The 26,493-nt window shown below is 38.5% G+C and overlaps 1 protein-coding gene across 1 annotated transcript in view; it reads left to right on the top strand.

Annotated features, from left to right (window-relative positions):
* Positions 1–453: 453 nt before the first annotated feature.
* OPN5 (opsin 5) overlaps positions 454–26,493 on the top strand; it is a 40,193-nt gene continuing 14,153 nt past the window's right edge. Inside the window, exons 1-4 of the mRNA XM_072638429.1 lie at positions 454–583; positions 8,744–8,863; positions 17,389–17,559; positions 22,124–22,458. Of these exons, the coding sequence (XP_072494530.1) occupies positions 454–583; positions 8,744–8,863; positions 17,389–17,559; positions 22,124–22,458 (756 nt within the window). The remainder of the gene's footprint in view (positions 584–8,743; positions 8,864–17,388; positions 17,560–22,123; positions 22,459–26,493) is intronic.

Consider the following 26,493-nt stretch of genomic DNA (forward strand, 5'->3'; position numbering starts at 1 on the left):
GACTGGGGATTCCATCCCCAAGCCTGCTCATGTCCTCCTCCCAGAGCCAGAGCTGTGCCACATGGCCAAGACTGGGCTGGGCTCCACTCCACTTCCAGTGTGATAGACATTTCCTGTTGGCCTTTCATGTCAGCCTGGGTTGGAAATCTCCTCTGCTCTGTTGTTCTCCACTTCTACTGCTCTAGAATTTGTTGAGTCTTTCTTTGCAGGTGTTTATGGGTTGTGTGGGAAGACCTAGCTATATGTACGTCTTTCTACTCCATCATCTTGGCTCTGCCCCCCCTCTCCATTGATTTCTTAACCAATGAAAATGTCTGAAACTTTTTTTCTTATGATAAACTTTTCCAAGTCCTTAGGAAACATTGGGATTGTTTGGCATGTCAAGTTGGTTTATAAAAATCTGCTGAGAACAGTCTTGATTTGTTTTTCAGATACTGTTGGTACAGGAACAGCATGGCATTAAACCACAGTGTCCCTCCTCAAGATGATTACATTCCACACTACCTTCGAGATGGAGACCCTTTTGCATCCAAACTCTCCTGGGAAGCTGACTTAGTAGCTGGTTTTTACTTAACCATAATTGGTAAGCCTTCTTGATTCTTTTGTGAAAAGGAGACGGAGAAGATAAGTAGACCATAAGAAGTCTCAGGGGACAAATCAAAAGACTGTTTACAGAGACTCCATCACGATGTATTATTGGAATTTGGGGGTAAAGGGTGTGTGTGTGTGTGTGTGTGTGTGTGTGTGTGTGTGTGTGTGTGTATGTGGTGAAGAAAGAGAGGATTAGACTAGAGAGACATTATGGTAATAGTGGACAACAAAGTTAGTAGTTATTGTTTTTCAGGCATTTCATCTATAGTACCTAGCTGCCCTATTATGGAGTCAGAGGACCTGGGTTCAAATTTCAGCTTTGCTTAATAAATGCTTGTGGGTAGTAATAGCACTATCAATAATGATAACATGTTCATTTTGTATAGTACTGTTTTATCCAACTTTATCCGAGTGTTTTCACATGTTGGCAGAGGATTATAGAACATTCATGATGAAAAGGGAACTTAGAGATCATTTAATCTAATTCCCTCATTTTGGAGGGCTAAAAATGAAGGGGGCAGCTAGGTGATGCAGTAGATAGAATGCTGGACCTGGAGTCAAGAAGACTCACCTTCTTTAGTTCAAATCTGGCCTCAGTCACTCACTAGCTTCCTAACTGTGTGATCCTGGGAAAGTCAGTAAACCCTGTTTGCCTCAGTTTCCTTATCTATAAAATGAGTTGGAGAAGGAAAATGCAAACCACTCCAGTATCTTCACCAAGAAAATCTGAAATGGGGCTACAAAGAGTCAGACGTGACTGAACAGCAACACAAAACTCAGGGGAAGTATTTTGGTGAAGGTCATACCGCTAGCTTGTAGTAAAGTACATATTACTTTTGCTAAGAGACTAACGATAGGCTTGCATTTCCAACATGTACTAAATGATAGTTGAACGGGAAGCACGATAAGAGATGAGTAGAAGGATGTCAAATGTCAAAGACTTGTCATGTTCTAATCTGAAAAGTGGACATCCCGCATCTAGATCACGTATAGTTGACCATACAAATCTCTCAGAATTACTATCATTATTTGTAAGTTTAGGGAACAATGAAAGGGTAGGCAGTGCCGATTAGGTTTATCCTCCCCTGAGATTGTCAGAGGTGCCAAGAGGTATATTTAGTTGTGGAGAGTGGGCAGACATGGGACTTTTCCAAGTCCTTGAATCAATAAACATCACAAAAAAACTTTCAGGGTCTCAGGCCTCAAGGATGAAGCACAAGGAACTCCTTGAATTTGAATTAAAACAACCACAATAACCAAAAAATCCCTTCCACCAAAATGATTTTATAGTATCATTGGTATAGATTTGGAAGCAACTTTAGAGTTAACAAGTCATTCGTTATTAACTAAGCATTCCCTATGTACCATGTACTGTGTGTGCTAAGCACAGAGAGTACAAATACAGCAAAAAAAAAAGTCAAAAGAAAGCTCTTATCTGCCTTCCAGGAGCTTATGTTCTGGTAGGGGAAGACAATACATTAAAGCAAGCTCCAAATGGACAGGGTGACCCTGGTGAGGTACTTCCCTGAGGCCCCTTTAATTTAAAAAAAATCAAACTGGGAGGGGAAGACACTCAGGGTTGCTAGTCAAAAGAGAAACAGTCTAGTCTCTCTGCTCACTTCTTAAAGAGGTCTATTCACTGAATGGGTGTCAACCCACTCAAAGTGAGAATCGGAAAAGGCCTTAGCCTAAAAGGGCCAGGGTCTCCAGGGTTTCCCATTGAATCCTGGGCCATCTCTAGTCATCCTGATGAATATCTGGTCACTAGATCCAGATGGTTCTGGGGGAGAAAGTGAGGCTGGTGACCTTGCACAGCCTTTCCTCACTCAAATCAAATTCACCTGCAAATCATGTCATTATTTCCCTGATGTCATGGTCCTCTTCGAAAAGGAAGGACAAACACAACAACTTGCCTGAGCGCCTGGCCAAGCAAGTCTGGAGAATTGAGAGTGAGGTCTGGAGAAAATGGGGGCATGGCTAGCTACAACACATGCTTTATCTTTAATTCTCTGGAATCAGGGTTGGTCAATGAGTTGGTCAGAGTTCTAAAGTCCTTCAAAGTCAGAATTTCTTTATAAAGTTATTGTTATACAATATTGTTTGAATTAACCTAGTTCTGCTTACTTCGCTCTACAATCAATTCAAACAGGTACTCCTAAGGTTCTCTCTGAAAGTGTCACTTCCATAGTTTTTTTGTGGTGCCAAAGTGTTCTATTACATTCATATCCAATAATTTATTCAGTCATTTCCCAATTGATGAGCACATCCTTAGATTTTATTTGTTTGCTACCACAAAAAAAGTTTCTGTAATTATTTTTGTATTTATGTGTTATTTTCTTTTTGTTTTGATTCCTTTAAATTATAGGTCTAGTGGTATTGCTGGATCAAATAGTAATGGTGGTGGTGGTGAGGGGCACGTTGCAAGAATCTTTAGAAATGTGGGCTCTGCAAAGCAAGTTGATTTGTTGACTGGGTGATTATAACCACATAGCCAAGCAATGGATCAAGTCAATTGCAAGTGGGCATATGGGGGGCCTGGGCATGCAGTAACATATCATGTCCAAGGAATTATGGCAGTGAATGAGGGTAAAGGATATAATTAAAAAGATTTTATGGTAGAAAAAAAGAGAAAAAGGACTGGTTGAAATATCCAGGGATAATGAGCTCCACTTGATTTGTGTGTGTGTGTGTGTGTGTGTGTGTGTGTATGTGTGTTAAATTGGACCTGTGATTTAATTGCTATAGGAAATGATGAGAAAACAACTATCTCACTATAGATTAGAATTTGCTCTGAAACTTGATCAACCTAGGAACAAACTTTTATTAGACTATGGGACAGACACATTGTCTTATCAAATTCCCTACTGTCCAGAGAGGTTAAGTGGTTTACTCAGTGAAGTCACACAATTAGTAGGTATTACAGCTAAGACCTGAACCCACTTCAACCCACTTTTGACTTTCAAGGTCAACTTTGAGTCTGGCTTTCTATCTTCTGTTCTACTCTGCTTCTCATTCTCTGAATGCCAAGATAACAAGATCCCATCTGACTCAGAGAGTGGAGAGGAAATGTGGCAATGTAGAAAGAACACGAGATTTGGAATCAGAGGACTCTGTCACTTATAACCTGTATGGCCTTGAGCAGGTCACTTAATGTCTCCAAGACTCAGTTTACTCATCTGTAAAATAAGGAAGTTGGACTAGAGACCTTTCAGGTGCCTCCCAGCTTGAAATATATGAGAATACAAAGAGAATATTCACTGTCATGGCTTATTTGTGGTAAATTAATTCATTAAATATTTATTAAATACATTCTACGTGTAAGTCACTGGAAGTATTCTAGTTCTATAACTATGATTCTTTAGCTCCCAGGGGTAAATTTATGGGACGATGTGGATGAGAGTCATAAAGTGAAGGCAGGTAGGGATAGGTGGTAATCTGTGTTTTTGGAGGGAATGTTACCATCAGTAAGATACTATATTCAAGGCAGTGCATTGTAAGGGAATTTGTATTGACAGATGTCAATAAACTTCCATACCTATGATGAAAATTTGCTCTTATGGCTTATAATATTGAAAGGCATGAATTAAGTAGTGGCCTCCATTTGGCTCAGATGACATAGTCAGGGGGTAAAGTCTATGGTAAAATGTAAATAGCAGGAGTTCTAGAAGCTATTGACTGTTGAAACTGGAGGGGCTTTGGCCCTTTAGTTCCATTATCCCTGCAGCATTTATGCCCAGGGGTCATCTGGCTAGATACCCAGTCCAAAGAATACACTAAGTCTTTGAATTTCCAAAAGGCTGACAATCATCAAACTAAGCTCCTTCACCTATAATTTCTGCCCTTCTTACCTCAGCCAGAGGGCTGTTATAATAGCCAAATGAGATAATACATTTAAATTACTTTGACATATGTAAAGTGCTATATAGATGTCAAAGTCATAGTATCATAGACAGAGCTAAAATGCACCTTAGAGATATTCTAATCATGGGATTCTAGAGCTAGAGTTGGAGAGGCCATCTAGTAAAATTCCCTCATTTTATAGATGAAGAAAACTTAGAGGTCATCTAGACCAACCCTTTACAGAGGATAAAACTGAGTCCTAAGTCACCTGACCAACATCATACACATAGTGCAGTTGAGACTTACCCAAGGTCACAAAGGTAAAGAAGCTAAATGACCTATCCAAGGTTACAAGGTAGAGAAGTTAGATGACTTGCCCAAATTCACACAAGTAGAAAGTGACAGAGTTGAAATTTAAACCTTAGGTCCTCTGAATCCAAAGAATCTGAAATTATTATTGTTATTATTTTTATGGCATTATGATAATCAGCTGAAGTGATTCTGAAACAGTGATTGAAACCTAGTGGACCAGGCCAAGTTATGGGATAATACACCTCAATTCTTTGTGGGCAGGTGTCTGCATCTCTTTCTTTTCCATTTCTATTATAGAGACTAAGGCTGTGGTCAAATAAAAGGTCCACAAGACTAAAAAATAAGGCTCTACATTTTTAGATACCTATTTGGAATGAAAGAGAAATCAGTGGCATAGTTGGATTAAGTAGTAGTAGAAAGATGATTCTAAAGGCATCTAAGGAAGTTTATTATAAACAAAAGAGGGAAAGTAAGGCAAAAAGTAATTTTCTCTCTCTCCAATGACCACTTGTTTTGTTACTGATGGATAGAATTGATTTTCGATCATCCATATTCATGAAAGGGAGCAGGGATGGTGATCAACAATGAGTTTATATTAATCTTTGAAAAACCTCCTTTCTTTTTTTTTTCTTAGTCAAGATACCTTCCTGGTCTCATTTTCCTTAGGCTAATATGAAAAATGAGTTTACATTCCTTTGGCTGACCCCAGCTGATATTTGTGTAGATGTTCCAGAGCAAGACAGGAAGCTAGTTTGATATTTCAAATATGCTGCTGCTGGTTCACAAAATCTTTGTTATCAGTACTCACAAAACTGATAATGATTTTTATAAAAGCAAAAATGTACTAGAATGATAATTCCTTAGTTGTGTATTATGATGCCAGTCTCAGAATCTCCTAAGAAGCAAAAAGGATAAGAAGGTCAGAGATTTAAAGGGACATTAGAGGCTATTGAATGTAACCCTCTCTTTTTCAGATGAGGAAACTGAGGCACTAAAGGGTGAAGTGATTTGCCTAGGCTTATACAACTAGTTAAGCACCTGAATTAGAATTTTAACCCAGTGTCTTTTGACTCTGAGACTAGTGATCTTTTTACTGTACTCTGCTGTTTTTCAAAATAGGCTTCTTCAGGAAGCTTCTCCCAATCTCTCTTAATTTAGTTCCTCCCCTCTTTTAATTATTTCTTATTTATCCTGTATGTAGCTTGTCTTTACATATTTATTTGTTTGTAGTCTCTCCCCATTAGATTGTGAGCTCCTTGATGCAAGGGCTATCTTTTGCCCCAGTGCTTACTACCGTATCTGGCATATGTTGTAGGCACTTGATAAATATTCAGGAGGCAATTAAGTAGTTCAATGGATAGAGCACTGGACCTGGAGTCAGAAAGACCTGAGTTCAAATGTGGCCTCAGACACTAGCTGTGTGATCTTGTTCAAGTCACTTAATCTCTGTTTTCCTTAATCTACCACTGAAGGAAATGGCAAACCACTCCAGTATCTTTGCCAAGAAAACCCTAAGGACAGTATGGTACAAGAGGTTATGAAGGGTCAGGAATGACTGAATCACGGAAAAGCAGCTATAATAAATGTATATTGACTGAATATATTTAACATGCTAATGGGATTTGATTTGGTACCATAGGTCACTTGGCCATCCTGATCCTAGGTGGAATAGTAATGAGTGGTAGAAATAGATCATTTAGGGGTTATAATTTCTTTTGACTTCAAGGCAGATTAGCTTGTCACAAAACAAAAGGAATCATCCAATTTGAAGTCATTGATACAGGCAAAAATGGTACCATCTGGACTAGGATGTTGGCCATGTGAGTGCAGAGAAGAGGGTGCACATGAACAGTGGGGTGGAAGTAGAATTGATAGAACTTGACAACTGAAAAGAAAAGGAAGGAACTGACTGGCAGAGTGAGTTTTGCCTTCCTGAAGATAAAAGGGTTTGTTCCTTTTTTTCTATTAGAAAAGTTAGTTATATCTTATTTTGTTTTTATGTTACCTTTATTTCCCAATATGCCCCTCTTGAATCCCATCCAGAAAACCAGCTCTAATAACAAAAAAATAAAAAGAAAAAAATGTCAGAAGAGTGAAATTAACCAATACATCAACCAAGTCCAATGTTATAGGCAGCTTTCCATACACATAGTCCTCCAGCTCTTCAAAGGGAGGAGACAGAAGCTCGTAAGTGTTCTTCAGGGTCAAGCTTGATCTTTATAGTTTCATGTCATATATGTCCAGTTGTTTTGGGTTATTCTTTTTACTTACATTGTCATGGTCTTTGTGTACATTATTTTCCTAGTTCTGTTTATTTTACGTGGGATCAATTTAAATGTCTTTCCATGCTTCTTTGATTCTTTAAATTCACTGATTTTTTTCACAGAATTAATATTCCATTACATTCACTTACCAGGGTTTGTTAAGCTAATACTAACTTAAAGAACATTTGCTGTGTTTTCAAATCTTTACTATTACAGAAAACATTTTTTGGGGGGTCTATAGAGAACCTTTCTGTCTTTGACTTCCTAGGAGTATATGAAAGGGTTTTGTTTTTAATAAGTCTTTTTGTACCATGCTCCCAGGGCTTTGAGTAGAGAAAAAGCTTTCCTTAAAGAAAGAAAAAAAGAAAAGTGCATTTTGTTGATCATTAAAAAAAATCTGGCTTTGAAACTTTGCTTTCTCACTTTTGATTTTCTTCCTAGTTTTCTTTAATGAGGTCTGGGTTTCATTTGAGTTGAACGACTTTAGGGTCTCTAATCATCTCTGTTTTTCTCTTCTTCTAACCTAAGAGAGTTGTTAATTTTAATGAACCATCCAGGCAACCTTGACTCCAGGGATTTAGAATTTTCTAACAGCACGCTGGTGTTCCAGAGACTTTCACTACTATTGAAACTTGTTACCCCCTTCATGACTTTTATTGTGGGGAAGATATGTTAAGAAAAAAAAGAAAATTCTGTTTCTTCCATAACAAAATCAGCACATGTTTCCTTGGGACGAGGTAGATCTTGGAGTCATCAGTATAGAGAAGATAATTATACTTAAGCTAAACTGATCTCTGAGAGAGTGTGCCGAGAGTGAAGAGTGCACCCAGGACGGAGCCTTGTGACATGGTCATCAGAAGAGGGCAGGATCTAGATAATGATCTAGTGAAAGGAGACTGAGGAATATGTGTGTGTATATATATGTGTATATATATATATATATATATATATATATATATATATATATATACATATATATACATACAATAATATAAAATATAAATGTTTTATATAAATAAATTAATATAAAATCAATAATAATATTAATAATATTATATAATAACTATATATAAGTAATATAAATAAAATGAAATATAAAAAATAATAGGTGAACTAAGAGAAAACCATAACATGAAAATCCAGAATGGATGATAAGCATCCAGGAAGAAAGGGTGATCGGGAGTGTTAAATGCTTCAGAGATGCCAAGATGCATGAAATTTGAGTAAAGGACTTCAGCTGTGGCAATTAAGCAGTCATAGGCAACTTTGGAGAGGGCAGTTTCAGTTGAATGATAATGTCAGAAGCCAGACTGCAAATGACTGAGAAATGGGTGAGAGCCAAGGGGACAGCAGGTAGCTTTTTCAGGGTGGCTGTGTCAGAATTCCATGGACGCATGACTGCAGAATCAAGGAAGACATCCTGGGATGGCAGGAATGTGTTCAGACATAGAAGCTCGGTATTTCTTTTCCACTAAAAAGGAAGTAAATAGAGCTCAGGGCCTTTGAGACTTCAGCTGGTTATATAAGAAGGTTTGTAGATAGCTCTGTGCAGATAGTGCCAAGGAACTGTAAAATATTTTCAGGTGGAGGTCAAAAGTTTGATGCTCATTTATGTTATTTTTAAGTAATGGTTGGAACCGAAAGGAAGAATGTTTTCATGGCTTGGTTTGACTTTGTGGCGGTTTGTCATTCATCTGTCTTGTTATTCATTCAGTTGCTTTGTGTTCCTCCTCTAGGTGTGTTGTCCACCTTGGGAAATGGTTACGTGATTTATATGTCCTCCAAACGGAAGAAGAAGCTGAGACCTGCCGAAATAATGACGGTTAATTTAGCAGTCTGTGACCTGGGGATATCAGGTAATACAGCAGTAATATGATTTCTTCTTGGTGCTTTTTAACTTTTCCATTCCAAATTGGCCAATAAGCTTATTATTCCTTTACTCTAGTTCTGTCCACACAAAGAATTCCTCCCTTGAAGTTAATGGGATCTCCTGGTTAGAGGAGATAGGAGGTAGGCCTGGGCCTGCAGGGCTGTCTCTGGTTGGGTTTGGGGCCAGGAAAAACTGATGCTACGTGACACCTTTTTTTCCTCTTGCCTCCCTCACCCCCAATCATTTTCTATTGGTTGAGTTCAGAAACAAGTTTAAAATGAACATCCTTGAAGGAGAGAAGAAAACACGAACTGGTAACATGCAACATGAAAGATGTGTGCAGCAGAGTAAGAACCGTCCTAATATTATTGATTTAGAGACCTTAGGAGTCACCTAATACAACCTCCTCAATTTATAGATGAGGGAATTGAAGCCCTAGTAGGCTAAGTCAATAGTCAATAAGTATTTATTAAGCCTCTTCTATGTGTCAGGCACTGTGCTAATTGTAAATTAGGTTAAAAAGGTAGAGTTCCTACCCTTGAGGAGCCCACGATCTAATGTGGGGAGATAACACAGGCCGCAAAGGGTCGGGGGAAGGTACCTAACATGGAATGGTAGAGATTGGATAAATCCCAGAATAATGTAACCAGCTAAGAAAGGAGGGGATATATAGATAGAGGTTTTAGAATAAAGTGACTTTCCAAGCTCATACAATAAGTAGGAGAATCAGCGTTTGAATTCTAGCTCTATGAATCCAAGTTAATTACACTTTCTATTAAATCACTCAAAGAATAATGGGTTTAGATGTCAAATCCCATAAATTAAGCTCCTGTTGCATGCTCAGTACTATGCTAAAGCATTGTGGAGCATATAAAATGGGCATAAATAATCACCCTGATTACCCTTTCCACTCCACTTACTGTCACTGCCATTCATTTGGCACCAATCACGTGCCAACTGATGTCCTGCTTCCCCCATCCCCAATCCTTCTCTTAGTTAAGTAGAGTGTCAGACTTTAGAGATTCCAGCGACCCATGGTACTGCTATTTTGGAAAGTGGGGGAAATTGAGAGACTAGGTACAACCCCAGCTCTGTCTTAACACTGAAGCAGAGGAATAACTTGGTTGGATGTGCATTAGACAGACTATTTTGGCTGTTGTGAGAAGAGTGGATTGACGGGAGAGATTTCATGAAAGGCTGGTGGGTCAGAAGGTTGTTGGAATAGTCTAGTCCAAGAGTGGGAAACCTGCAACCTCGAGGCCACATGTGGCCCTCTAGGTCTTCCAGTGTGGTCCTTTGATGGAATCCAAACTTCACAGATTGATTAAAAGGATTTACTCTGTAAAACTTGGACTCAGCCAAAAGGCCTCACTGGATGACCTAGAGGGTCACATGTGGCCTCAAAGCCATAGGTTCCCTACCCTGGTCTAGTTGAATAAGGCAGAACAGTTGGAGAACACACAAGGTAAAATAAAAGTTAGGATTTTAACCCAGATTCTAAGACAATGATTCTTTAGCTTTTATGGGTCATCAACCTTTTCTCAGAATAATGATTTAATGAATAAAAATTATCTATATAGGATTACAAAGGAAACCAAAAGTTAGTAAAGATGTCAAAATTTTCCCCGTCTGAGTCACTGACCACTCTGAGATCTAAGTTAACAAAGCTTGCCCAAAGATGCCAACTTTATCCTGCTCATGATGTATATTAGAGGGATTTGGAGTGAATTATTTACTGATTTTATCTAGAGACTATATATGAGTTTGTATTATAAATATAAGAATAATATTTATACATACATACATGGCATGTATATACATATAATATATGCATAGATACATGTATAGCTACACATTTGCACATGTATGTATAGAATATTTAAGAGTTTGTCATTCAACATTACTTGTCAGAGCTGCTTCCTCTCCTGTCCTTGTTATCTCTCTGTGAACATATATTTGGGATAAAAATTTTGCACTATTATGGTAATTGTGACCCCAGGCACTTCTCTGGGTTGCATTTTCCTCCTGTAGAAAATAGAAGATTTAGATTTAATGATATCTAAAGGTCAGTCCATTTAGTTTTTTCATTCTGTGATTAGCATTCTGGAATTGGAGCTAAGAAGATTTGGGTTTGAATCCTGCTTCATATGCTGGCCTATTTGTCTCTGAGCAAGTCTCATTTACCATCGAATCATTCCAGTTATGGAAATCATGTTCATTTCTGTCTACTGTTTGAAGAGCAGACCAGAACAATGAAAATAGTCAGAAAAATTTTAATCACTGTTGCCCCGCCTAAAGTCACCCTTTAATGATACTTTGTGGTTTCAGTTTTTCTTCCTTGTAAGTGTGCTTTTCTGCCAATCTCTTAAGAATAGGATAAAAAAAATCCCCAGTGAGCGTAGTCATGGCTCAGAAGTAGATTAGCTGAACTCTTACTGAGAATTTGGCTGCCCAGAATTCTCTGTGTAGGCCTCACTCAGTAGGTGGATTTAAATCACATTAGTCCTTCTGGGAATTACATAGATACAGGATAAGAATGAAAAGCTGCATCCACTGTGAAGATATTCCTGGGTAGAGCAAAGGGAGTCATTTGGTTGCAGGCTTGCACTCACTTGCAATTACCACAGGATGGTGGTATTGTAGCATGAATGGTCCTTTTCAATTTCAACCTCAACTGAGGGACAACGTGGTTTATAACAAGTATTGGATTTGGAGTTATGGTCTTTGGGTTCAAATCCCACCTCCACTACTTACTACAGGTGTGACCTTAACAAGCTATTTAATCTCTCTCGGCCTCAGTTTCCTTATCTGTAAAATAAATCTGAGATCCTCTCCAGTTCTAGGTCCATGATCCTATAATTCCCCTAAGTGTTATTTAACACATTTTTTAAATTCCTTAGTCTGTGTCAGGCACTGTGATAAGCCCTAAGGATGTAAAGGAAGGCAGAAACCATCCCTCTTCTCAAGCAGCTCACAGGTTAATGGAAGTAGACAACATGTAAATAAATAGCTCCATACACAACATAACAGATTAAATAGGAGGCAATCTAAGAGGGGAAAACATTGGCAGGGTATGTGTGCAGAAAATAAGATTTGAAACTTTTTCTTTCTTATTCAGTGTAGAATTTATAGTCCATGACCAAAATCTGTCTTATCATCCATCCTTCACTGGTGAATAATGATGGGTTCAGAGGAATTAGATGAGGCTTAACTAAAAAATGGTCCCCTAACCAGGGGACCGATCTGATTCATTGAAAATGACTTCACCTGGGAGAACCTGCTCCAGCTTTGGACAAGCCGTCCAAATGAGGCATCATTAGCCTTGTAATGACTCACAAAAAAACCTTTCCCTTCCCACTGACAGAGTTCTCAAACTCATCTAGCCCATTCTCAAGTCCACCACCTCTCACGTTTTCCTCATCCCACTTTCATAAATTGGGAGCTACACTTAGTCTTTTTCCTCAATCCTGTTAGACTGTCAGTCCCCAAGGACATGTGTCCCTATCACCAGGTGCACCACTACGTACCTGTGAAGAGATGTGACAGACTCATCCGTTATTGACATACCATGAGTTAATTTGATGAAATCTTACTTTAGTGCCTCATCATGATATGCAGGTGGTCCTGGGTTCTTAAGCTGTGCCAGGGGAGGGCAAAGCTTGGGAAAATTTGAGCAATCTTCTTCAATGATAGGTCTGGTAATGGAGTGCTTGTGGTCCTCAGTTTGAAGACTTTAATCACCAGGTTGTTCTTAAGGTAATGAAATTGGTGGCCACAGAAATTCTCAGAGGCTACCTACTGATAATTTATACACATACACATATCTATATATACACATGCATACACATATCTATACATATGGGCATCAAGGTAGCACAGTGGGTAGAGTACCAGACCTGGAGTCAGGAAGACTCATAATTCTGATTTCAAATCTGGTCTCAAAAACTAACTAGCTATGTGACCCTGGATAAGTCACTTAACCCTGTATGCCTCAGTTTCCTTATCTGTAAAATGGGCTGAGAAGGAAAAGGCAAATCACTCCAGTACCTTTGCCAAGAAAACTCCAAATAGGGTCATGAAAAGTCAGACATGACTAAAAAAATGAACAACAATAAATATTTACATTACCTTCTTTTCCAAACATCTCTCTCCTCACTCAGTGATCCACGCCTTTTAATGAAGAATTAAAAAGAAAGAGGAAAAATAGTTCAACAAAACTAATCAATGCATAATGATAGCCTGGCAGTATATGCAATGTTCCATCCTTACAGTTCCCAGTGTCTATGATGAAAGAAAGGAAAAGGGTCTTATCATCTTGTCTTCAGACTAAAGTTGGTCATTTTAATTAGTGTTCAGTTTTTTGTGTTTTTGTTCTTTCCATTTTCCTTGCTCTAGTCACTGGTATATTGTTTTCCTGGTCCTACTCATTTTACTCTGTATCAGTTTGTGATGCACGCTCCTCAGAATTCATCAAATTCACCATTTTTTTATAGTACAGGAATAGCCCATTGCACTCAGCTACCATATTTTGTCTAGGCATTCCCCAATTGGTGGGCATTTTCTTTGTTTTCAATTCTTTGCTACCACAAACAAACAAAAAGTACTGTTCCTATGAGTGTTGTAGTATGTATAGGACCTTACTATTTTAACCTCTTGGTGTGTGTGTGTGTGTTTGTGTGTGTGTGTGTGTGTGTGTGTGTGAAAGATATATATATATGTACATACACACATTATATATATATATATATATCCATCTATCTTCTATCTATCTATCTATCTATCTATCTATCTATCTATCTATCTATCTATCTATCTATCTATCTATCTATCCATCCATCCATCCATCCATCCATCCATCCATCCATCCATCCATCCATCCATCCATCCATCCATCCATCTATCTATCTATCTATCTATCTATCTATCTATCTATCTATCTATCTATCTATCTATCTATCTATCTACCTGTCTGTCTGTCTGTCTGTCTGTCTGTCTGTCTGTAGGACCTCTGAGTCAAATGGAAAAGACCTTTCAGCCACTTTTTGGTATATATTCAAAATGACTTCCAGAATGACTGAACCAATTTTGCAATTCCTCTAACATTGACATCTATTGTCATTTTTTCCAACCTGCTGGGTATGAGTTGAAATATCAGGGCTATTATCTTTTTCTTCTTCTTATTAGTGGTTCAGAGTGATCTTTCATATGCTCCTTAATAGTTTTCAGTTCTTTTTTGAAAACTGTTTGTTCATAAACTGTCTATCCTTTGGAAAATGGTTCTTGGTCTTAAATATTTGTGTTCATTCCCTCTATAGTTTTACCATTAGATTCTTATCAGCAACATATGATACAAATATTTTTTCCCCATTCAACAACTTATCCTAGTTGCATGGATTTTGTTTGTACATTAGCTTTTCAACTTCCTATAATCAGGATTGTCTTATTTTTTTTTTTTTAAATCTTTTATGATCACTTTTATCCCTTGTTATTTTTAGGCATTTTCCTTCTATCCATAGTTATGAATAGTACTTAATCTTATTCTCTTCTATTTTCTTTTAAAATGTGAGATTTATTATTCAATATCCATGTCAATTTTTACTTTGTTGTGAAATATATAGAAACATATTTGTCTAAACTTAAATTTCTGCCTCAACTCCTTTCTAGTTCCCCATCAGTACTTTTCAAATAAGTAATTTTTCCCAAATAATTTACATACTTATATATTTGAACACTGAGTTATTTACCTGTCACTGTGTTCTTCCATACCTTGTTTGTTCAACAGATCTACTTCTGTATGTTTTAAGCAGCACCAAATTTTTTATTATTATTACTTCCTTACAATACTGTATAAGGTCTGGAAATGCTATTTTCCCTTTATTCCTGCCTTTTTTCTCTGTATTCCCTCTTGAGATTTTAGGCCTTTTGTTCTTCCAAATGAATTATAATTATTTGTCTCAATCCATCCATTTATTGATACTTAAAGAGAATATAATCTTCATTGCTAAGGGGAGCACAATGGGGAAATAACAGATCCTTAATGTATTGGACCATTCCGTGTATTCTTTTAATAAGTCCCAGTTTGGGAGACTGTTGAGAAGAATGTTGTTAAGGAGAGCATCACAGCCATGAGATAATCATCCCTTCAGATTGCTTCCCCACTTTCCACAATGCCAGTCACACTGTCATCCATTGAGAAACTCATTCATTTATTTCTTTAAATCAACAAGCAATTCACCTGTTCTTATTTAGTTTAACAGTTTTTTGGTTGCCTCTATCAATTCAACTCAATTCAGCAAACATTTATTAACCAGCTAGTATGTGCTACCAGACACTGGGAGAGCTAAATTTCCTCATGGAGATTAGTATTGGTGTTAATGAAGATTGTCCTTCCTGCCCTTCCTTCCCAATACATTTCTCTGCCACATCTTGGAATTCCTAGCTTTTTCAAAACTCAGTTTCTATGGGAGACCTTTCCTAATTCCAGCTGATTTCCCCTTGAAATCACCTGGTGTTTACTTGCATTTATAAGTCTTGTATTTCGTTACTTGTATGTATGTTATTTTCCAATAAATGGCAAGCTCCTGGAAGGCAAGAACTGTTTTACTTTTATTTTTGCATCTCCAGAATCTCATCATATCTCAGCCATCTAATAAATGTTTATTGATTGATTGGTAACACTTCTGTTAGCTTGTTTGGCTAGAATGTAGTTCTTATGAGACCATAGGCTGCAACTCTAACCCCCCAGCTAGGCATCCTGCAAATTGATAGAATCGAGCATTAGGAAGTGAAGGAGGAAGAGTTCAGATGAATTGGTAGGAATTCCTTTCCAAGACTGAAAACAAACAAACTTAGAAGTCTACCTTTGCCTTATGGATGGTGAATCAGAAGCAGTGACCTTAGCACACAGAGAACTGCATAATTGGTTTGGGGAAGGGGCTATCAAGTAATAATTAGTCTGTCACCTCTCCATGCCTCAGTTTCTTCATCTGCAAAATTAGGTAGTTTCCCAGTCTAAATAATGTGACATCTCTAGTGCAATAATAACTCACACTTATACAGACCTTTCCTCTACAACTATCTTATGAGGCAGGTAGCACAAATGTTATCATGCCCATTTTACAAATGAGATAGCTGAGGTCCAGTGATGATGAGTCACTAGCCTAAATTCTCTGAGTATGAAAGTGGTCACTAATCACCTTAGCCAGAATAGGTGGGTCAAATTCTCTTGTGAGAAGGGAGTTCTGATAGGTCAGAGGATAGATAGTGGTGCATCCCACCAGGTATGTGTAGGACACTGGTCATTCTAGTCTGCTAGAGGAACCTTGTGTCTAGTGGCACAATTTGGATTGAAATCATTGGCTGGCACTGGGAACAATTCCAATGACAGGTCAAGGTAGGACCAGGTATGCAGTAGGCTTGGAGATCACTAAATGCAACTTTATATTGTGTGTGTCTGCACATATATGGCCCCTGCTCACAGCAGAGCAGACTTGCACTCTTAGGAACACAGATGGTCCTTGAGCATGGAACATCTGAGGGAGAGGAGGAAGACTATAGCCCTGAAGAAAAACATTCTTCTCCTTCAGTACTTTACCTCAATAGTAGTAAAATACCCATTGTTTTTTTTGGGGGAGGGGTGAACCCCTTTCAACAACCAGATGTTTCATGAACTCCCAGAGTAATTTATATATGTATATATGTGAATGTATATGCATATGTGTATGTGTGTGTGTGTGTTACATTCTGAAACTATTTATTGCTTAAAGTGTCATAAAAGAAATTTTAGCATGAATCCCTTAGACCACAGATGTAAACTACTGACCTAGGCCACCATTGCAACTCCCTAGCCTGGTTCTCTGGACTTTCACAGGAACTTAATTTTGAAAACACACAGAACTGAGGTCGTAGAAAAAGTACTGTAACAGAAGTCAGGAGTCCTGGTTTCTACTCCCTCCTCTGTCCTCCTCTGACTTCTTAATTTAATCTCCTTTACCTTAAATAGCTTTCTTTGCAAGGTGGGGATGAAAATATCCTAATTGCCTGAAGGCAGGGGACTAGAATAGTTTATCTCCTAATTATCCTTTTAGCTCTAAGAACTATAGGGTCAGGGGCTAGACCTGTGTTTTCATGAGTATGGAAAATTTTGATGAGGAAGCTGACTTCTTTTGAAACTTTCACTCTTAGGAAGCTGCCTTGAGAGAGTTAATGGCTTTTCCAGGGTCAGTAATCTAGTATATGTCAGCTGTGGGATCTGAGTTGAGGTCTTCCTCAATCCATAGCTGGCTTTCTATCCACTGTGCCAAAGTCACATGGGTAGTAAATAAGTCAGAATTTGAACTCAGGTCCATAGCTCTGTCCATTGTACCACTTAAAGTTTTTGTTCCAGCAGTTGTCTCTCATCTAAACAATCTAACAAAGGCGAGGAATGGGGTGGTATTGAGGGAAGGGGTAAAATGATTGTTTTGACACCGCCAACATTTCCCCCGGTAAACTGCTTTTTTTCTTTTCTAGTTGTAGGCAAGCCTTTCACCATCATTTCTTGCTTCTGTCATCGCTGGGTGTTTGGCTGGGTTGGCTGCCGCTGGTATGGATGGGCTGGTTTTTTCTTTGGCTGTGGAAGCCTTATCACTATGACTGCCGTCAGCCTAGACAGATACTTGAAAATCTGCCACCTGTCTTACGGTAAGTTGGCAGGTTCCTGCAGAAATGTCCTTCTCCTTTCTTGGGAGGCAGGGCTGGAGATTGGTTTGGGAGGACTGTCAGATCTGTAGCCCTCAGAATGGCATCTATGTAATTCCATGTTGACTTCCATGGCCCAGCACATCCTAGCTTTTAAAACAAAACTGTCTCAAAATGCTTTCTGGTACTAGGCCACCATCCTGGAGAAAGTAGATCATTTTTCCTCACAGAGCTTGTATCTTAGCTTCTTTTGTATGGAAAGGGAAGAAATGCAATTAACTGTTGGAATCCTTGGGTGATAGATCCTTGGTCCATCTGCTTCAGAGAAAAATGTAATTATAATTAAAGATGGCCTCGATTCACCCTTCAGGCTTGGGCCCTCTTAGTTGTTGAGTCAAAGGGGGTTCCAAAATGGAAAATTCTGTCCAGGGAAACACCTTGCCTACAAATCTTTAAACACCTCTGCATATCTAGGTTGGGTGGATGCAAAGTCATGAATTAAAATGTTTTGGTCCAAACATGTTTTCCCCCTCCTGAATGTGGAGTGAGATGGGGGTTGTGGACATTGACTCAGAAGGAAGAAATAATGATAAAATTGATAAAAGATTTTAGGGATTGATAAATGTTATCTTCAAGTAGATCCTTCTCTAAGCTGAAAATGTTTGAGTCAGTGGTTTTTCCTTTTTGGACACTGAGGATTTGTGTGATCAGAGGAGCATCTCCTGGAGGTTTAAGTTTAACCAATTAGGCTTAAGTTTAATTAACACCCTAGGCTGAAGTTTAGGCACTCATGGAATGCTCAGGGTAAGTACAATGTTTACAATATTCTTTAGCAAGATTAGTCATCTTTGATTCACCTGTCAATTAATTTTAGCCTTTAACCATCAACTAAAACTTTGAGACCTTGGACAAGGGAGAAAAATGGGTCAAGTGAGTTTTGTCTATCTTAATGTAATATAATCTTACCTTTAAAAGTTAATTTGTAAGGGGTGGAATTTAGATCTGTGATTTCATCACAGTATTTTTAATGAGTACTGGAATACTTGTTTGATCATTCCTACAACCCTAGCCCAACAATCATTTTGGAGTTGTTAGTAGATCTAACATGAGCCAAAATGTCCAATACAACTCATCAGTGTTTTGGGTGATTTCATCTTGAATGAAGGGGCACTGCTTTCAAATTTTATAATTGTTGTCAAAATTTGGATAAATAATTGTTCCATGGATGTAAACAGGACCTTGTTTACTCTAGAAGAGAAGAAAGGCTTTTAGGCCAAAACGATATCTTTTATTTCCAGGGAAGGTGTGACCAAACAAGTTTGTTAGCTTCCATCTTCTTTAAAGATTCTGCTTTAGCCTGTGGCTTTGCCTCAGTCTAAGGGATGATGCTATCAATTCCCAGAAAATAGTTGGGAATAGGGGAGACCTTGAGCAGAGGAATGGTATGGACACTGGCTAGCTTTTCAGAGTCTTCTTTATCGCCTGGCTTCACTGTTTTGTTTGAAGTTGTTTGGACATCCCAGAACATCTGAAGCACTCATAGCATCACAGAATCATAGAATCTTAAGACTGGAAGGAATCATAGTGGTTAATTGGTCCAACTGCCTATCCAAGACAGGAATCCTTTTTACAGCATCCCTGATCGCAGGATATCCAGCAATCTTCTTTGAATGCCTCCCGTGATGGGAAACTTACTACCTCATGAGGCAGTCTGGTTCCATTGTTGTTAAATGGTAATTTCTATTGTTGAACCAAAATCTGCCTCCCTGTAACTTCCACCCATTGGTCCTAGTTCCCTCTGGAGCATCACAGAACAAATCTACTCCCTCCTGTATATGACAACTTTACACGATATCCAAATGTAAGTACAAAACACCTCACAAAGTCACTTATATATGTTTTTTATTTAATTATCTGTTTTTGGATGATCTGTGCCAATGCTCCCTTCCACTAGGGTGGATAATTGAGAGTGGACTGCACAAGAGTTACTTACTTAGCCACTCTGTTCCTAGATTGTGAATTTTAAATCTTTTGATCCAACTCACAGTGTGATTCAGCTTAATAAATGAAGATTTTAAAATGGCAACAATTGTGTAAATGCAATATAGACTCTAGTCACTAGACAAGGTGCCAGAGGGAAGCTAAATGCACAAGTTCTTTTCCTATTCTTTTGAAACTCAGATCAATTCAACAAACACTCATTATATGCCAAATTCAAGGTCCCAAGCTAGGTGCTGGTGTTACCCAGAGAAATAAGACCTAGGTCCAGCTTTAAAGGAACTTACAGTCAATTAGGAAACATAAGTCATGGACATTAACTATCATGTAAATTAGACTGTAGGTACAAAAAGAGGGCCTACAGCATGCTGTGAATAATTTTAGGAGGGAGGTTATTTTCTGCTGGAGTTGGGGGGAGGAATGAAGGATCAGGGGAAGTTTTATGGAATAAGTGACATGGGACATAGGGTTCTTAAAGAGTCACAGGATCATGAATCTTGAACCTTAGAGGCCATTTCCTTCATTTTACAGAAGTGGAAACTGAGGCACAGAGAAGTTAAGTGACTTGTCCAGGATCATACAACTAGTCAGCATTTGAGTCTGGATTTGAACTCAGATGGATTCCAAATCTAGTTCTTTCTCTATATGAAAACTAGCTTCCAGGAAGAGATTTGTGGGATGGAAATGGAGTCTATTGGAGGAGAGCATTGAGTATGGCAGTTTTGCTGAACTGTAGAGTATGAGAAGAGGATCATGAAAGAAGATATCAAGGGTAGATTGTAGCCAGAATGCAAACATGGCTGAATGGCAACCAATGGAGTTTAGCTACCATTTGGAGGGATTTCAGAGCAGGGAAGGGATGTGATCAGAGTCCTACATTTGGCAGTCAAGAGAGGAGAGAGAGAGGAAAGAATGGTAGCAGGGATAACAGTAACAGGAATAACAGGGAGGCTTTTGGGGTAATCCAGGCAAGAAATAATGAAGACTTCAACTAGGTTTGACTGTGGGAACAGAAAAGAGAGGTAGATTGAGAAAATCAATTTATTTCAATTAAAAAAAGTCTACCCTACAGATCCCCCTGCTAGACCCTAATGGGGCCATACAGTTTAGATGAAATGTGGCATACAGCTTCCAATCTAGAAATATCACAGTTATACAATGGCTAAATCAAACCAACTGATTGGTTATGAGGAGTGAGGGACAGGGAGGGCCAACAGGATTAAATAAGCAGAATCTCTGAGTCAGAGGGTGAAGAGATCAAACTTCTCTGAAGTTTGTTTTCATGTTTAGTTCCTGATACTTTAGACTAAGACAGATAAATGTCCAGAATTCTAATTCCTTGGATTTAACAACCAAGGTGTATGTGCATGCGTGTGTGTGTGTGTGTGTGTGCACACAAGTGTGTAGCACTCTTCTCAGGTGAAAGGCATAGTTTAAGTCAACTCTTGTTCTGCAGTAGTGAACTTGAACTCCTAAAAATGTTCTTTGATGTATCACCATTGCTCTTTCAAGATGGCAGGACTTTTCTTTTTGGGGGAATTCTATTTTGGTCAATGGAAGCCAGCACTGAAGAACAGAAGGATGTTCTCAGAGAATCCCATCTGCAGTGCTTCTGAGCTTCTCTTTAAGATGTTCTGGCTCTCCCATGACTGCTAGGCTAGAGAGATGGTTATTCTAATTCAAACAGGGAAACTGCACAACCAGTTGCCACTGAGAGACAATTGCTTTAGTTTTGTAACATATAGTAATGATCAACATCTCCTCCTGTACATACATACATACATACACATTTCCTGACAAGGACATTAAAGAGGTCAAATGAGATAAGAAGGTGCAAAAGCTTTTTGGAAGAAAAGTGTTCAATAAATGCAAGGTATGATTTATTCTTTTTTCCTCATCTGATATAAATTTGTCTTTGAGGGCATTTGGGTGCCTGGTGGAGTAGGGAATTTGAGGGTTCCTGCTAAGGTTCCCTCATCTTGAAATAGCTTAAATACATAGGTTGTTAAAGTTGGAAACTAGTTTAATCCCCTCATTTTATAGATGAGGAAACTGAGGCTTAGAGAGGCTAATTATTGAAGGTCAGTCAATAGATGATCTATCAGTGGCAGAATTGGGATTTGAACTCACATCTCTTGACTCCTAATTCATGGTGCTTTCCACGGACCATGGTGAGTCTCCTGAGTACATGAAGTTCCATTGTTAGGAAATCATTCTTTTGGCCTTATGTCTCTCAGAGACCTTTATTAAACTATAATATCTCTGGAGAAGGTAATGTATAGAGTCTCATAAGTCCTTAATATCTTATTTAGTGTTAATGCTGTTAAATTTGTATATGGGATTACTTTCTATGGGGAGCTAGTTGAGAGGGGTCCCTGGCTAACCTATGTTTGAGGGAGAGGGTTGGGAAATCTACACAGAATAGGGTACCTCCTGGGGAGGATGCCTCAGTGGGGGTGCTCTGAAATCCTTTGCAGGGAGTCTCCCATGGTTTGGACATAGGTACTTCCCTATGCATAAAACTGACTCTAAGAGCTTCTAGGTAATGCTTTTTTCCCCTTCCACCCAGGGACTTGGCTGAAGAGACATCATGCCTACATCTGCCTGGTAATCATCTGGGCCTATGCTACCTTCTGGGCAACCATGCCCTTGGCAGGTCTGGGGAACTACGCCCCTGAGCCCTTTGGAACATCCTGCACCCTCGACTGGTGGCTGGCTCAGGCCTCTGTGACGGGACAAACATTCATCCTGAACATCCTCTTCTTCTGTCTCTTGCTCCCGACGGCTGTGATTGTCTTTTCCTATGTGAAGATAATTGCTAAGGTCAAGTCCTCCACCAAGGAAGTGGCCCATTTTGATAGCCGGATCCAGAGTAGTCATGTGCTGGAAATGAAATTGACCAAGGTACTGGAATGATATTTTGAAAGAAATGCATTTTACTGGCTCTAAAAACTTAGCTGGGACATAAAGGAGAAAGGGGGTCAGGAAAAAGGAATGCGTAGAGAAGAAGCAGAAACTAATGGTGAAAGTGCTAGATTCTCTTTCTCCTTTGTGCTGTGCAATAGCATTATTCTAGCTCTTTAATTTACATCTCTACACACGTTTCTGTTGTACTCATTTAATACGGACACAGAATCATTGAATTGGAGGGGAAGGGAATAAGTATTTCTTTAGTGTCTACTTTGTGTCACATTGTACTAAGTACTTTTTACAAATAATACTCATTTAATCCTCATAACAGCCCTGAGAGACAGGTACTATTTCCATCCCATTTTATTTTGTTTAAGTGACTTAAGCTAATAAATGTCTGAGACCAGATTTGAACTCAGGTATTCCTGACTTTAGGCCTAATGTTCTATACACTGTGCTGGACTGAACCTTCAACATGATCTAATTTAACCTCTTAAATTGATTCATAAGTTTGGAGTTGGAAGGGGCCCTGGAGACCATTTAGTCCAACCCATTACTTTGACAGATGAAAAGAACAGATGATTACATGGTTTGCATAAGGTTGTACAGGTAGCAACTAGGAGAGATAGGATGTGACTCAGGTCAACTGACTCCAAATCCAGCCATCTTTCCACTATACCACATTGCATGAATCTCTGCTAAAATTTTCTAGACAAGTGGTCTTATCTCTTGTATTTTTTGTTGTTCATTCATATCCAACCTTCATAATACTATTTGAGGTTCTCTTGGCAAAGATACTGGAGTGGTTAGCCTTTTCCTTCTCCAACTTACTTTACAGATGAAGAAACTGAGGCAAATAGGGTTAAGTGACTTGCCTGAGGTCACACATGGATGAAGTGTCTGAGGCCAGATCTACACTCAGGTCTTCCTGACTCTATCCACTCTGTCACCTAGCTCAATTTTAAGCCCTCCCTCACTGAGAAACTTACCTCCCAAGTATCCAAACATGGTTTTGAGCAGCTCTGATTGTTAGGATTTATTTTGAGCAAAATCTGCATGTTTGTAATTTCTACTTATTAGTCAAGGTTCTGTTTCCTGGAACCAAGTACAACACAATCCTTTGTCATCATAATGGTTCCTTGAATGATTGAAGATAGATATCATCTCTTCCCCCTCATTTTCTAGCCTCTGTCTTTCTCATGGCTAAATTTCCTCGGTTCTTTTTTGTTTTTAAATTTAATCAACTTATTTGTTTTCAGTTTTCAGCAATCACTTCCATAAGTCTTAAATTTTCTCCCTCTCCCTCTCCCTCTCCCTTCCCTCCCTGAGATGGCATGCAATCTTATATGGGTTCTACACATACGTTCTTCTTAAATACATTTTCACATTAGTCATGTTGCATAGAAGAATTAAAATGAATGGGAGAAACCATGAAAAAAATCAAACCAAAACAAAACATAACACAAGAGGAAAGAGTCTGCTTCATTCTGCATTCAGATTTTATAGTTCTTTCTCTGGATGTAGATGGTATTTTGCCTTGAGTCTTTTGGAAATGTTCTAGGTCCTTACATTGCTGCGAAGGGTTTAGTCTCTTCCTCAGTTCTTTTAACTAGTTGATTGTCACTCTCTGATGATGATTTATGAGGCTAATTGGTATAAAAGGTTGGGGCTAGATTCAATGATCCCTAAAATCTCTTCCAGCTCTGCTATCCTATGGTCCTATGATCCTGCCATTCTGAGGATGATTATTTTCTCCTGAGCACCATACCTTTACTTGAAGTTTCTATCTCTAGATTCCTGGACTTGACCGTGCTGATGAGGAGACATTAAGAATAATAACACCACCTGATAGTAGGAGAGCTCTTGTACTTTGCAATGTGCTTTAAGTTATCTCATTTCGATCATCAGAGGGAGGGGCTACAGTTATTATCCCCATTTCCCAGGTGAAGAAATGAGGCTCCGAAAGGTTAAGTAATTTCTAAAGGGTCATGTAGCCAGTAAGTACTGGGGCTAGGATTAAAATACAAGGCTTCCTGACATGTACAAAACTTTTATGCTATGCCACATTGACTAGATCTCTCTCACTCTAATATTGCTTCTTTAAAAGATAATAGCATAAACATAAATTGATTTCTAATTACTAACATTTGCATAATAAGATGAAGCAGGAATTTAATTTTTAAATGAGTTCATAAAGTTTTATTATTTAAGACAGTTATCCTTTCCACATCCCTCCCCCTGCCCCCTCTACTCCAACCATCCCTTGCCACAATCTGGAAAATCTGCATAAAAATTTTTGGCTCTCCCTTCATACCAGAGAAGTCTGATTTTTTTTCCTTTATGGATACTTACAGTATTTTATTGTAAATTTGGGTTAAATATTTGATCATAGGCTCTGCATCATCTTCTGGTCTTCTTGTGTCGTCTGCTGATTCTCAATATATTGAAATCAGGATGGAGAAAGTCATGATGTAGAAGAGACAACTGTATTTGTTAAGTCTAACCCAAAAGATGTCTATTGGGTTTTAATATAGTAATGACCATCATTTTAGTTTTCATCATCCTTTTGATCCTCTTTTTCTTTAAAAAAAATTATCTATCTAGTTGTCTATTTATCATCTATCTCTCCAGGCATTTAGTATCTCTCCCTCCCAATTGAATAATAATGATAAAAAAGCAAATCCTCATGAGAAATATTCATAATTCAGTAAAAGAAATTTGCACATTAGCCATGTCAAAAAATGTATGTCTCATTGTATATTTTAAGCCTACCACCTCTCTGACAAGGGGTGGGTAGCATGTTTCATTTTAGTCCTCTGAATTCATGGTTTATCATTCCATTCATTAGAGTCTTAAGTCTTTCAAAATTGACAAGCAACCATTTTAGAGAAATATTATCACCATAGTACACCTAATAGGTGGCAGTGTGGCATTGAGCAGCACTCAAAGCCGAGAACTCCTGTCCCTGATGCAGATTTGCTCTATGACTCTGGGTAAGGCACTGAACTTCTCAGTGCTCAAGTCCACTCTCTAAAACTACACATTGCAGAAAAGATGCCAACATACACTGGGAGAGGGAATTTCTTTACCTTGTTCTCTAATCCTTACTATGACTAACTCTCTTACTTCAATAATTCAATGGCAACTATTTTTAGTCATTATCTAACCTTATTTTATCCAACCAAGGCTAAAGTAAAGGCAGAATTATGTTAGAAATTTCCTTAAAGCCAGAAGCCTTCAAGTTATTAATTCCAGATCAAACTAAGCTCCTTCATATTGGGTCAGGCCACTTTGGTGTTTCCATGCTTGATTGTGGCTTTGGCACCATGATTTGGCCAGCTTGCTCTGATTCATGTGTCTGAAGCCTTTGTACTTACTACAATCACTGCTAAGACCTTATCTGCACCTACATCTTGCTAATCTTGGAAACTCAGCCTTGAAACTGCATATAAAGTCCTCAAGTTGGCAGTTTAACCTCATTTATCTTTTTTTTAGATTACTCTTCCTCTCATGGTAAAGCACAGAAAAAGAGAAATATAATGCTCCAGGAGGACTGTCTGAGTTGGAGTAAACCTGCAGAAAAGCTCTTCCCAATAAGGAAAAAAAATCTTGGCAACTATGATTCTATCTCATTGATTCCAAATAAGGTTACCTTTAGCACTCCCAATTTTACACTGAATTTTTCAGCTTCTGCAAGTGTCTATTTGGACTTGTTTTCCTGACATTAAATTCTTAATTTTTTTCCTCCTTATGCTTTAAGTGCATTTTGACAAAGAATTATTTTTAAACAGTTAATTCTATTGATTTGGGTCTTAATAGTCCCCAGAAAAGGGTCATTAGGTCACAGGGTTATATGGTGGTAAATTTTGTTTGGGGATCAAAAGACCTCGGTTTGGGTCCTGGTCATACAGCTTATTACCTGTGTACCCTTTGACAAATGATGCCACATCTCCAGGCTTCATTTTCCTTCTCCATGAAAGGAAGGGAGTAGATTTCACTTGATGATCCTTAAAGTCCTTCCCAGCTACA

This window comes from Notamacropus eugenii, chromosome 2 (assembly GCF_028372415.1).
Source record: "Notamacropus eugenii isolate mMacEug1 chromosome 2, mMacEug1.pri_v2, whole genome shotgun sequence".
NCBI lineage: Eukaryota > Metazoa > Chordata > Mammalia > Diprotodontia > Macropodidae > Notamacropus > Notamacropus eugenii.